We start from the raw sequence: 13,041 nt of genomic DNA, 5'->3' as shown, positions 1-13,041 counted from the left end.
TGTAACCATTTTCTGTTCATTACATTGATTTACTAGATTCAGATTAACTATGTTTTTAAATATTAATTTTGTTACATAATCCATTTCAGAAACACTAGAGAAGCGGTTTGAAACTCTGTCAGAGTGTGTGTCTCAGAGAGCTGAGCAACTCCAGACTGCTGTCGCTCAGTCTGTCAGTGTACAGGAGGGGCTCAAAGCACTGCTGTCCTGGCTGGATGGTTTAGCATTAGACCCTGGACCAGTCCAACCTACTGCCCAAGCAGTGCAGGAGGCCCTCACCCAAAATCAGGTATCACATTTATCTAGCTTTGCCATATGTAATATGACACTCGAGCCAAAAGAGAAGATGTAGCCATCACTAGATCTGTGAACTATTATAAACCTGCCTACTCACCTCATAGCAGTGGTAAAGTCTCGAAAGATTTTGAGTATTTTAATGTTTAAATACTCATAAGAACCCCTCCTAATGAATCATCTAGTGTTAATGATGTGTGAATTTGAAGAACTCTAAAAGTTACGTGTAAATATTTTTTCCTGATCCTTTGTCTTGTCTTTTTTTTTTTTTTTTAAAACAGAAACTGCGGCAGGAATTATTGTCGCGGCAGGGCAGTGTGGAGGCCACTCGTGACTCTGTGTCCAAGCTGCTGAAATCAGCCGATGCATCAACAGTCTCTGGTCTGCAGGGGGCACTGCAGGACCTGAGTCAGCGCTACAACCGCAGCCCAGACCAAGCAGGCTGAAAAAGAAGCCGAACTGCGGGTAGTTCTGCCCAAGCTGGAGGGCTTCGAGCGCCTGAGCTCGGACCTTCGAGACTTCACTCAGAGCCACGAGAGAGTTCTGAGCCTCGGGGGCCTGCCGGACCACAGTGTTGAGGATTATAAACACACCATAGAGGTAATGGAGATCATCCACTAACAGCAGCCATGGTGCTGTATTTAGACACTCTTTATGGGCACTAATGTTGCCTTATAAAGGGTAAAGTCGCTATTTAACTTATCATGCTTTGGTTTTAGGAGGTAAAATCAGATCTTGTCCAAGAAACAAGTCAGTTGAAGTCATTTGTGGAGCTTGGTGCAGACCTGAGCAAGTCAGGGCTATTTGCCAGTGCACACAGCCTTGTGGACTCAACCAAAGAAGTGTCTGAAGAGTTTGCTCGACTAGAAGCCAGCGTCAATGAGAGGTGAGTTCTGGGCACTAAAAAAGAAAACCCACCTGTCCTCTGTAAAGACATCTTAAAAGTGCTGTAATTCCTCATGTCCAATACAGGTGAAGTCCATTAATCTTTAATGAAAGTGCAGGTTCATTTTGTGCACTATGCAAATCAGAGCCTCAGTAAATTTCCTTTCACCTCATGTATTATGGAGCTGAGTGGGTCATGGGTCATCTCATGTGGACTCGGTTTTCCAGTATCTCAGTAAATAAGCTAAGCCACAAGCTACCAGTATAGTGAGGAATCTGAACACACCCTTATAGCTGCCACAATATAACTTCATTAATTCACAAGAAGTAAAATTTGCTAATTTATCATTTGATTTCAAATGCAATGTTTAAATTCACATGGATGCATAGTGTGTTGGCACTTTGGTGGTGGCTTCCACACGTTTGGTAGATAAGGTGGTACAAAATGCTCTTTGTGTTAGTTCAATAAAACTGCAACCTAGTATGCTAAATACTTTTTACAAGGGTGTGGTGTGGTGGATTATGTACAGATGGGTGACAAATTAAAGGGAAAAACAAGTTTACTAGAACAGCTTCAGTGCACATTGGCTACTGTACTGAAGGAATGTACATCTTTTTTCCAAAAGATTTTCCCTTAGCTAGGGTTTTGATTATGGTGGTATAGAGCAGTGTCTAACACTTCTCTCCAAAATCTCCCAAAACTTTTTTAACTGGTTTGAAATCTGGTGGCTCTGAAGGTCTTAGCATATATTTTATATCATTTTCATCCTCATTAAATCATTCAGTGAGACCTTTTATTCTGTGGCAGGGTCATCCTCAAAGAGACAACTCCCATCAGGTTAAAAATTATTCATTATAGGATATAGGATGAATCAGTCAGAATAACTTTATACTGCTTTGCAGTGACTTCCCCCAAAGGGGACAAGTGGACCCAAAATATGCTGTCTAAATGCAGTGACTTCCCCCAAAGGGGACAAGTGGACCCAAAACATGCTGTCAAAATGCACCCAGATATTGCTGTAATATATAACAGATATTACAGACATACAGAAATATACTCATGGGATGACTAGTATTGGCACTGCATAGCCGGATTCCAGCATAGGCTGAAGTCATGCCGGTCACCACATGGTGAAAATAAACCCTGTATTATTAATTTATTGTCGGTGAATAGTGTTATACTCTGCCAAACTGTGCGTTATTGGGAGCGAATGAGCCAGGGCCTTTTCAATATTCCTGTAACTAAATGTAATGTGGGTAAGAGTGGCCATTCTGTAATAGCGGAATAAAGGTCTGCTGAAGCACAGCCAGCTGTATGAGTTCATCGAGAGGTTTTAAAGCTGTGGTTTGGATGACATATCTTTAAAAAACAATATCGTGCAAAAGACTTGTAAGACATTTGGAATGAAAGGTGACTCCACCACTAACCTAAGCAAATACTTTCCCATTTGTTAGTCAATACCTTAATTTAATTGTCTGATTTTATTATTCAATGTGTCTACAGGCTGAATGCCATCCAGAGCTGTGACCAGCAGCTGGTGCAGTTCCGCTTGCTTTCTGGCTCCCTCCTCAGGTGGCTGCAGATGGCACAAGAGCAGCTGCCTGCTAAAGAACCCAACCTCACCACAGAGGGCCTGCAGAGGAGAGTACATCAGCTCAAGGTGGGTGTGCATTAGAGAAAATGACACCAAGTTGTGTTCTGAACATTCCAGATTTTATAAGGTTATAAACTGTTCCATGATTTGCTGTCAGGACCTGCTGAGTGAGTGGGAGTCCCAGGGCAATCAAGTTCAGGAGCTAAACAAGAGCAGCTCAGAGCTGGAGAGTCTGATCATCAGCATCACTGCTCCACAAAGCAAGACTGGTAGGAGAGGCATTCAGATTTTTGCCTTACACATTATATATACACCTTAAATAATCATCTTCATCACAGCAAAGGATTTCCATCATGTCTGCTTTTAGAAGTCATTTTTTGAGATAGCATACATTTACAAAAATGGGTAAAGCATCTTATAAACAGCTTGTGAAAATTGTCACATACTTTCAGATGTTTACTGTTCAATTGGATGTGCATCATTTTTTTGCGTAACATGCAAAAATGTACAACTTTTGCATAACGCTAAAAATAGTTGCTGAAGAATATCTTCCATGTGTTTAAAATCACAAAGTAAGAAATTGGAAATTGACAGGTGCATAAAACGAGTTTTGGAAGGTTGGATTAAATCCCTATTTAATAGGTAATTAGACGGTGGTATGTATTACTAATTCTCACACAAAAAAAGCTTCTTCACTAGAAATTTAGAGATTTGTGTTTGCTTTAGTGTCCTGCTCTGTGTTTAACCTTTGTGAGCTTATAACTGTACAGTGGTCTTTGCCTTATGTGTGCAAGTGCTTATGTCTTTGTAGTGTCCATGCATGTGTGTGTGTTGCACTCAGTGTCTGAGTGTGTGTCTTTCTCCCAGGTGTCCCCACGCTCAATGGTGCCGGTGGCTCCAGCAGTCTCAATGGCATTCACACCTGCAGAGGTGAGCCCCCTCTACTGAGTGCACTGTGCTGCAGGTCACGTTATCTCCATCCACATCCCATTATATGCCATCAGACACCCATTGTTTCACTCTGTCCCCAGCCTATCACCCATCATACCAAGTACAGACCCAGGATTGATTCTGGGCTCTATTGTAAAACTATTATTTGGCACCAAAACGTAGGAGCGGACCACACTTCAGTTAAAGTGTTCAGTTAAAGTGAATCCCTGAGATCAGACTTCCGGACGATACTTGTGTGTAAAAACAATTTTGACACCCAACAAAATGCATCAGACTCTCATTGCAACTGGACAACAACCCAACACTGCAACCACTCAGTCACTGTGCTTTCATAAATTTGAATTGCCATGTGTCAGCTTTTGTCTGTGTCTGTTTGGCTTGTTAGATTACAAAAGAATAACTGTAGAGCAAATAGTGTCATCACCATAAACAAGAAGAAACATGAAAAACCTCATGAACCTTAAACAGGCTACACTCAACAGGCTACACTCCATTTAATAGAGTTATCACTGATCTTATCTTGAAACTATCCCACCCCTTCCCGGCAGACCTGACTGAGATCCAGGTGGTGGTAGCAGACGTGAACAGCAGGTATGAGCAGCTGGGTGGGGATCTTCAGGAGAGGCAGGGCAGGCAGCAGGCTTCTCTGGAGCTGTGCCAGAAGGTCAGACAGGACTCTGAGGCTCTGCACCAGTGGCTAGGTCCTCGGGAACAGAGCCTGGCACAGGGGCAGACTGCATCACCCTCACGGCCTGAGGTTGTGCGTGCCCAGGCCCGGGAGAACAAGGTGATCACAGAGAGAAAACCTAACAGATGATGTTAATATAATTGGTCAGAACACAGCATTTTTAGCAGCCTGGTGTCAAATGTTGCATAATCAATATAACGACTATGACATCTTCATGCATGCCATGCAGGCCTTGCTGTCTGAACTTGCAGAACACTCTGGGAAAGTGGAGGACCTGAAGAACACTCTAAAACAACTGATACAAGAAAATCCTGACTCCCCTGAAGCAGAGACCTGGAAACAACAACTAAAAGACATAGGTCAGTAGATCAAACTACCCAGAATGGAGCAATAGGGGAAAAATACAGTGGTGTTGAAGATTGCCATGATATAAACAGTGTGCTCTCAATAATAACAGTTATATTGTAAAAGGTCACTATTTTTTTTTAAACAGGACTGCATTAAATTCCTCAGATACATTTGGTGTTTTATGTGCATATTTGTTCAGCACTAAAGCTAAAAATACTTTTGTAGGGGACTTAGTTTTTCCAAAAGGTGGAGAGCGCCTCTGGTAAATCGCACAAAAGCTTGCTGTGGTGTGGTGCGTAGGTTGGAGGAACTGGAGGAGGCAGGAGAATGGCGTGAGCTCCAGGAAGAGCTTTTAGTTCTCCATGATATTTTATGTTTCTTGTGTGACTCAAAGCATTAAAATTATTCTCAAAGTGAAATTTGTGCTTTATTGAAACCACATGTGGGTGTCAGACTAGCTCTTCCAATGACTCCAAAAGTATGAGGGCAAGTATGTATTGCTGCCAGGATTGCCTGTGTACATGTTTCTGCTTCTGTGATGCCAGTACATAAAATTAGTCTAAATTAGAAGTTATTGTTTGTGACTCTTTTATCTTAATTCCCTGTATTTCCTACCAAAATTATTATTATTCATGGTTTCACTGCTTCCCAGAATCTTTGCGTTACTATGGCAACCTGTGCACCCAGCTTCTGTTGTTATGGTTTCAAGAGGCATCGTGATTAGTTATGTTTATTTTACACGACCTCATTTACCATTTCTTCTTTTCTTAGAATTTCGATGGGAGAACGCCAATCAAACTGCAGCACAGAGACAGACAGAACTGGAGACGTGTGCTGACAGACTGGGCAACTTTGCATCAGCAGCCAATCAGCTTGGTCCCTGGCTGCGAGAGAAAGAGCTAATGATGAGTGTGCTCGGTCCCCTGAGCATTGACCCGAACATGCTTAACACTCAGAAGCAACAAGTGCAGGTATATACAAGGGTATACACTCGAGTGCAGATGTTTGCGCTTTATCTAGAGTTAAATGTTGAGTTAATTTGTGGGTGTACACTGCAATAAGACAACAATCCAAAACATAAGGCAAGCTCAAGATAAATTTTTTTCCGTGAGTTTCTCAGACTCCAGAACTGTTTTGAAGAAATCTGCCAGCATGGCATATTAGGAAGAATTAGGAAGCAAATATTACAACTGAGAGAATCCAAAGCAAAACAGGCTAGAAAGAGAAAGGGTGGTATAAACATTTGATCTGATATGATTTTGAATATCTTAATGATCATTTTTGCTACTTCTGTAAAATGTCTATTACATCATTAAAGCCTAACACACTATGTCTTATTGTGATGAATTAAAAGTTCTTTTTTTTAAATAAGGGTATGCAAACCTTTGTACTCAACTGTACATTTTTCCTGCTTTCCAGTTATGCAATTTCCTGTTTTCTAACTGTTCTTTTCTTTCCTGTGAGGAAATGACTAAGACTTGAAAGGAGCAGAATTATATAGGCATTTTATAACAACATATGGCAATGTGGATTTAAATTATTTGGTTGTGTGAAACCTCTACTGTACTTTATAAATAGTATTTTTTAGAAGAATAGCCCTTACCTTCAGTGTCCAAATCCACTTTGACCTTTGTTATTCAGAAATATTATATTATTATGATATATATTTTATGGGTAATATTATGTGGTATTATTAGATAGACTTGTATACTATTAATAATATTAAAATGCTTAAGACCTTTGATTCTCATTCTCTCTCTCTCCCCCAGTTTATGCTGCGTGAATTTGAGACACGGCGTGCCCAGTTTGACCAGCTGACCCATGCAGCAGAGGGCATCCTCTCACCCGTTGGAGAGCAGGGTTCTGGGGACAGCCAGGATGTAGCAGAGGTGAAGCAGGAGCTGGCGTCCATCACCCAGCAGTGGGAGGACCTGACTTCTCGCCTGTCCGGACGTTCCGACCAGATTGAGCGTGCTCAGGGCACCAGCGAGAGCTTCCAGGCTCTGCTGAGGGAGCTCTCCCAAAGTTTGTCCCAGTTGGCTGAGAAGTTGGATGCCCAGGCCTCGCTTAGTGCCCAGCCTGAGGCCCTGCGGCAAAGGCTGAAGGAGACAGGAGAGATCCGTGCAGAGCTCGAGCAGAGGAGAGGCCAACTGGCCAAGGCCGAGCAGCTGTGTGCAGAGCTCAGCGCTATTGTGGTGGAACCCTACCTCCGAGAAGAGCTGCATAAGAGACTAGAGAGTGTCAGTGGCCCACTCAACAGCCTTGAGGAAAGAGCAGGTGAGGCAGGATAGAGGTTTGGGTTTTTAGAAACTGACTAGTATTCTTATTTTTTGAGCCATATGAAAGCAGTGTAGTGCTAAACCATTTGACAGCCCAACCTTATAGGGTTTATATTTGATCAGATTTTTGGTTCTTTTTCATTTCTGAATAATGTTTTCTGCATTCATGCAGAATCATTTGAGAGAATCATGATTTATCATTTCCAGCTGTGTTATAATGAATTGATAAAATAGTTACATCAGTAGTCTATTTGGATATTAATATGGGATCCTTGTATGATACACAGTTATTGTATTAAGTTTTATTTCTCTCTGCTTGTCTCCAGCGGATGGCCTGTCCCAGCTGCAGGCTGCTCTCTCAAGCACACAGCAGTTCCAGCAGATGTTTGAGGAGCTCCGTGCCTGGTTAGATGGGCAGGCTGCTGCAAGTAAACCCAGCCTGTCTGACACTCTCCCTTGCCAGCCTGAAGTTCTGCAAGCCTTTCTTGCCCAGCAAGAAGAGCTCCAACGTGGTGTGGCGCAACAGCGAGGGTCATACGAGCTCATCCAGGCTGAGGGAGCATCTATCCTGGCATCACTTCCTGCTGGAGATGAGCGCTCAGGTCTGCAGGCTCGACTCACCAAACTGCGCCAGGACTGGGAGGAAGTAAACCAACGCGTCACAGAAAAGCAAGCACATATCAAAGAGACACTGAGCCGTGCCGTACAGTACAGGCAGCATCGTGATGAACTGGATCCCTGGCTGAAGGAATGTGAGCAGAAAGAGGCAGAGATCCAACCTTCTCTGGAGTCTGCACCCCTAGAAGAAGCCCTGCAGAAAGCAAGGCAGTTAGGCCTGGACTTAGATCGTCGTCGCCCCCTATTGGAGGCTCTGAATTCTGCAGCTGACCAGCTCCTGGAGCAGAGCCGGACTGGAGAGGAGGAGGTGAGGGATGAGAAAGCCCAGCTGAACCGCAGGTTGGATGGCCTCTCTGAGAGATTACATGGACGCATGGCTCAGCTAGAGGAGCTGAACAGCAGACTGAAAGAGTTTGAAGATGGTAGACTGGCAGTAGAGAGAAGACTGGAGGCAGCCAGGCATCAGCTGGAGGTGCAGGAGGCATTGGGCCCTCAAGCATGCAGTAACAAGAGTCTGGAGCGCCTGCGCAGCCAACAGGAGGCACTCAGCTCCCTACAGCCACAAGTGGTATATCTGCGGGATCTGGCCAAGGGGCTGGCACAGGATGCGCCTCAGACAACAGGGGGTAGTAGAGATGGAGGACAAAATCTGGTGCAGCAGGCTCAGGACACAGAGAGGGAGTTTGGAGAAGTGACTGAGAAGGTAAGGAGTGTGTTACGACTAATATGGTGGCTTGGTTATTTATTTATTGATTGATGCTGTTAATATTTAGCATTTAGCATTGTCAATTAATGTGAATAAGGCTCAGTCTTATTTCAATTTAAATACTTAATATAGGTTTATAATATATAATATAGATCTACAGAGGTGCTGAATTACCTCAAAGGAGCTTAATTACGAGTAATAACTTCCTCCTCACTATCCATCACACAGATTGAGCAGTGCTGCTCTTCCCTCGAGTCACGCCTGCAGGGCGTAGGAGAAGTCCAGTCACACGTCCGTGATGTCTTCTCACGCCTGGCGGACTTAGACGATGAGCTGGACAGCCTGAGCCCTGTGGGGCGGGACGTGGACTCCCTGGCTTCACAGGCAGATGCAATAAGGGGATTCCTGGGGCGCCTGGTCTCCCTGCGGACTGAGCTTGAAGGCCATGGCAGTGCCTGCACAGCCATGCTGAGGCGAGAGGGTAGCTCCCCTGATCTCCTTGCCCTCAGGAGGGAGACGGAGGCTTTGAGTCGCCAGGCAGCCAAGCTGGCTGAGAGAGGTCAGGGTCGCCTTGCACTCATAGAAGAAGCTGAGGAGCGAGTGAAGGAGTTCTACGCCCGCCTCACAGAGCTACAAGGGCTACTCGACCGGGCAGAGGAAGGGCTGAATGCACAAGGTGTTGTGGGAACTGAAGTGGACATCATCAAACAACAGCTCCAGGAATTTAAGGTAGGGGTTTTGTCAAGCTGAAGCAGCTTTGTTTTTGCCGTGACAGACACTGTGGCTTTGAACATGTTTTTTTTAAATTTATTTTGAATTCTTTTGAGCACTAGAAGAAGACATTGCCAGTGACTCATGCGGAGGCATGGGCTGGAGACATTTTCGAAATAGTTTCTCTTTGCAAAATGTTTTTTTTTTTTTTTCCTCAGCTGCCGTATTAAATGGGAATGATTTTTATCCAGATAGTTTAGTTGAGTATAAATTGCACTGTAGAGTGTACAGTTCAGTTGTATAGAACAGTCATAATTTCCCTGCTCAGAATTGCTACACCTGGTAATTAGCTGAGGAATTCATTCAGGTGTTTTCAAGCCTAGGCTCAAAATACCTCCTGCTCCAGAGAACCAGCAGACATTTTCATGAACCTACCCATGTTATCACCAGTTTCATAATGAGATGTGGGAGTTTTCTAATGTAATAGCAGCCATGGGGAATTTTACAAGTTTTACCTTTCGTTTAGAACATACAGATGGGTGTCAAATTAAAGGAAAAACTATTGCCTCTGTTATGCTGTTACGATGTGTTTTTTTTTTTTACTGGCATGGTTTGGCCGCATTGTGCACTTAGAGAAAAGAATCGCTGCAAATAAGAGCAAAGTTTTTCAGACCGATTGCAGTGTTGATTGAAAACTGGCTTTTTTTTTTTTTTTTGATGGAAAAGCAAAATGGTTTCAGATTACAGCACCTTGTCACTGGAAGAACTTAGAGTGAGCTCAGCCAGGCAAATCTGTGAGGGCCGTCAAGCGTTTGTGGAATGAATCACTGCTCTCCTCTTTATTAAATCACCTCCAACTCTCAGCCCCCATCTGGGCCCTCGTCCCAGCAAGCTCCTCTGCAGGAGGAGGGAATCAGCATGACACAGTCACTCCTGCTTTACTGAGAGGGCTGCTTGCGTTGGTCCTGTTACCCCCTCGGCTGATTGATGATGACCCCTTCACTTTCTCCCTGGCTTGCACTTGTATTTATAGTGCCTCTGATGTTGTATCATTCCCTCTCCGGATCTTACTCATGCCCCTCCAGAGCGTCAAATGTGGTGGGAGTGTGGGAGTAAGAGAGGCACAGTGGAGGTTTGAGGTGCATTCTTAGAGCAGGAGAGAGTGAATCAGCGACTTCTTTTAAAGCAGCACACCTTGCTGAGTCATTTCCACTGAGAGAGCTGTGCTGTAATATGGCATGTAAATCTAGTATGGCTGGTTAATATGGTGTAACATTCTTAAAGTCATTTGTTACGAAGTATTCTTCTGGAGCGGCTCCTGTTCCCCACAGCTAGATGCCGAATATGAGAGCTCATTAGACCTGTCACTGTGGTGATGGACACAGAGCTAAATCTGAGAGCAGAACTAATCACTGGAACAATGTCTCTTCCCACTGTCTCTGCATCAGACTAGTGCAGACTCGCCCAGTTGGCTTTGCATTAGATACACTGGCAGCTTGTCATGCATATCTGAAAATTCACCTGTTACTAATTAGAACTTGCGCAGAGCGGTTGTGCAGAGAGCTTAACGCTTCATCCAAGCTGTACTTCAGCTGAGGAATGTTCTACTCTTTTATTGCACTTTTATTGCTTCTGCTTTTTTTTGTACTTTGATTTCTTACTTGTGCCTCTTCTTTGGTCTTTGTCTCGCCTTTCTGGTGTTCCTTTGTTTGAAATTCCTGCCGTCTAAGACTTCTTTCAGATTTACTGTTCCTGTTAATAACAATGTCAGCTACTGTACACACTTGTGCTCCTCTGCCCCCACCTTCTCTCTCTTCCCAGCAGGCTGGAGGACCGATTTGCTGAAGGCAAACAGACAGGGCAATAAGAGAAAAGGAGAAATATATATTACAAAAAGCTTGTAAACGATGAGCTGGGTCAGCATAGCATGGTACATAAGTTCATGGTAGCAACAAAATTATATCATGATACAAGAAGATATCTCCATTATACATGGTGTGCATCATGATATTTAGTTTAACTGCGATTTAATAGCAAACCAATAGCACTACATTTAGAAAAGTGCACCACATTTACCAAAGGTTAAAACTTCTTTACTGTATGTTTCAAGTTATTTTGTAGTCGATTTACAACAATACAAGAACGCAAGGAATGTCATTAAGGTAAAACTTTATCAAGAAGTTATCAATCATGTAGAAATACTGACAATACACACTATAGTTTGAAATATAAAGATACAAGGATCCCGTATTAGTATCCAAATATACTACTGATATATCTATTTTATCATAACTACTAAACTAAACTATTGATATCATATTAGGGGTGTGGCTACTTGCCTGGTCCAGCTGCTTGATGTAAATAACCCTTGATGTGTTATATTTTGACAAAATCCTTTGAGTATTAGGAAGTATAGCGTAACTGTAAAGCCAGAACAATGATGTCATTATGTGGCCATTCATCCCGCACCAAGGAACAAATCAGATATTCTGCAGAAGCATGATTATACGCAATACTTACTTAGCTGGTGCCTCCTTTTAGTGTGCTCATTGCCACCCCATCTAAAAATCTGGACACGCCTCTGAAAATACTGCTAATTAAGGAGGCCTGGCTGCTACTGTAAGTTAAGAAAGATGGTCTGTGTGCATGGGGTATTTTTAGAAAACTTCTAGAATGGGGTCTAGCATACTAGGAGAGAAGGATGAGGAGAAACTTCTCTGAGGTCTTCTTTCATCCTCCTTGGCTGTCTATTCTATTTTTTTCCATCCTGTCTGGGCCCCTTTCTTGTACTCACCCGCTCTTATACGCCCCCACCCCCATTTCACTTACAATGACACGCACGAAGGTAATTCAGAGGGCCAGAAAGCCTGTCTGAAAAAAAGGACTGATCTCCCATTCTCCCCCTCCTCTCATGCAAGCCAGACTCCATTTCGGAGACACCCAATCCAAAGTAGTGATGTCATTGCTGAGATTAGAGAGAGGGGGAGGCAGGATAAACCCAAATAAGCAAGGCGTGTGTGTGTGCGTGTGTGTGTGTGTGCGTGTGCGCGTGTGTGTGTCTGTATGTCTGTTTTTGTATTTGAGGAGACTTGTTTGTACACTTGATGAATGCCTGTGATGAGCCTTGGCTGGTGGGTCAGCACACATGAGGAGAAGGTGTCAAATTTTTAATATAGAGCACCCCGAGGGATTCTGGGAGTGATTGAATAATGGGCTGGGTCCTAACACGATGAATCATCTCATCAGTATTTTCTACGCTGGAGGTCTTTTTTCCTGGCTAAACATATGTATATACCACACTGAGTGCTTTAGATGCCACGTCAGTGTGTCCCTGTTCAGACCATAGCCTAATGCACATGCAGTAGGTGTGTGTGTGTGTGTGTGTGTGCATGTACTGGGACTATGGCTTAACGTCCATGTGGGACGATACTTCTAATTCCAGGCTGTTTTGGAGCGTTCGGAATTTCAGCTGTCTCCCCATCCTCAACCCCTCACAAACATAATCTCACACACACATACAGGGTGTGGTGGTCTCCTTAAAATTCCCGTGCCCTGTGTGCACTTGTGTGTGTCTGCATCCCACCACAGTGGAGCAGCTGAGCTTGGAGAAATAGGGTGGGCTGTGAGACATAGACACAGAGAAAAGGCACTTTCCAACTGGGCATTCCTGTACAGGGCTGGTTAGAACTGGTGAATAGCTTCTAAATCAAGCCGAGCGCAGCATGCTGTCTTCACTCTTGCTTGCTATAACTTACTCTCACTCCCTTTACACACTCTAATCCTATTTTTGTCTGTCGCTTTGCTTACTCTGTGTTCCTCTAGCATAACAAGGTCAGTGGATGTGTCAAGGCCTTTGTGTCCCCGGTCCAAACCCCCAGGGCTTTCCTTTAACTCAGATTCTCATGCACTCAGTTATTTGTAATAATTGTGTACACGATTTGCAAAAACACTGCTGCTGTGTTGGGG

General features: G+C 43.7%; 1 protein-coding gene across 1 annotated transcript in view; it reads left to right on the top strand.

The window, feature by feature from the left end:
- The window catches only part of macf1a (microtubule actin crosslinking factor 1a), a 184,710-nt gene that overhangs the window by 131,193 nt on the left and 40,476 nt on the right, over positions 1-13,041 (top strand). Inside the window, 13 exon segments of the mRNA XM_053228719.1 lie at positions 90-289; positions 576-713; positions 715-894; positions 1,014-1,180; positions 2,684-2,840; positions 2,932-3,043; positions 3,642-3,704; positions 4,274-4,512; positions 4,643-4,772; positions 5,533-5,732; positions 6,531-7,038; positions 7,367-8,361; positions 8,593-9,093. Coding sequence (XP_053084694.1) covers positions 90-289; positions 576-713; positions 715-894; positions 1,014-1,180; positions 2,684-2,840; positions 2,932-3,043; positions 3,642-3,704; positions 4,274-4,512; positions 4,643-4,772; positions 5,533-5,732; positions 6,531-7,038; positions 7,367-8,361; positions 8,593-9,093 — 3,590 coding nt within the window.

Source organism: Pangasianodon hypophthalmus, chromosome 23, assembly GCF_027358585.1.
Source record: "Pangasianodon hypophthalmus isolate fPanHyp1 chromosome 23, fPanHyp1.pri, whole genome shotgun sequence".
Taxonomy (NCBI): Eukaryota; Metazoa; Chordata; class Actinopteri; order Siluriformes; family Pangasiidae; genus Pangasianodon; species Pangasianodon hypophthalmus.
This window is presented reverse-complemented; position numbering and strand designations above follow the sequence as displayed.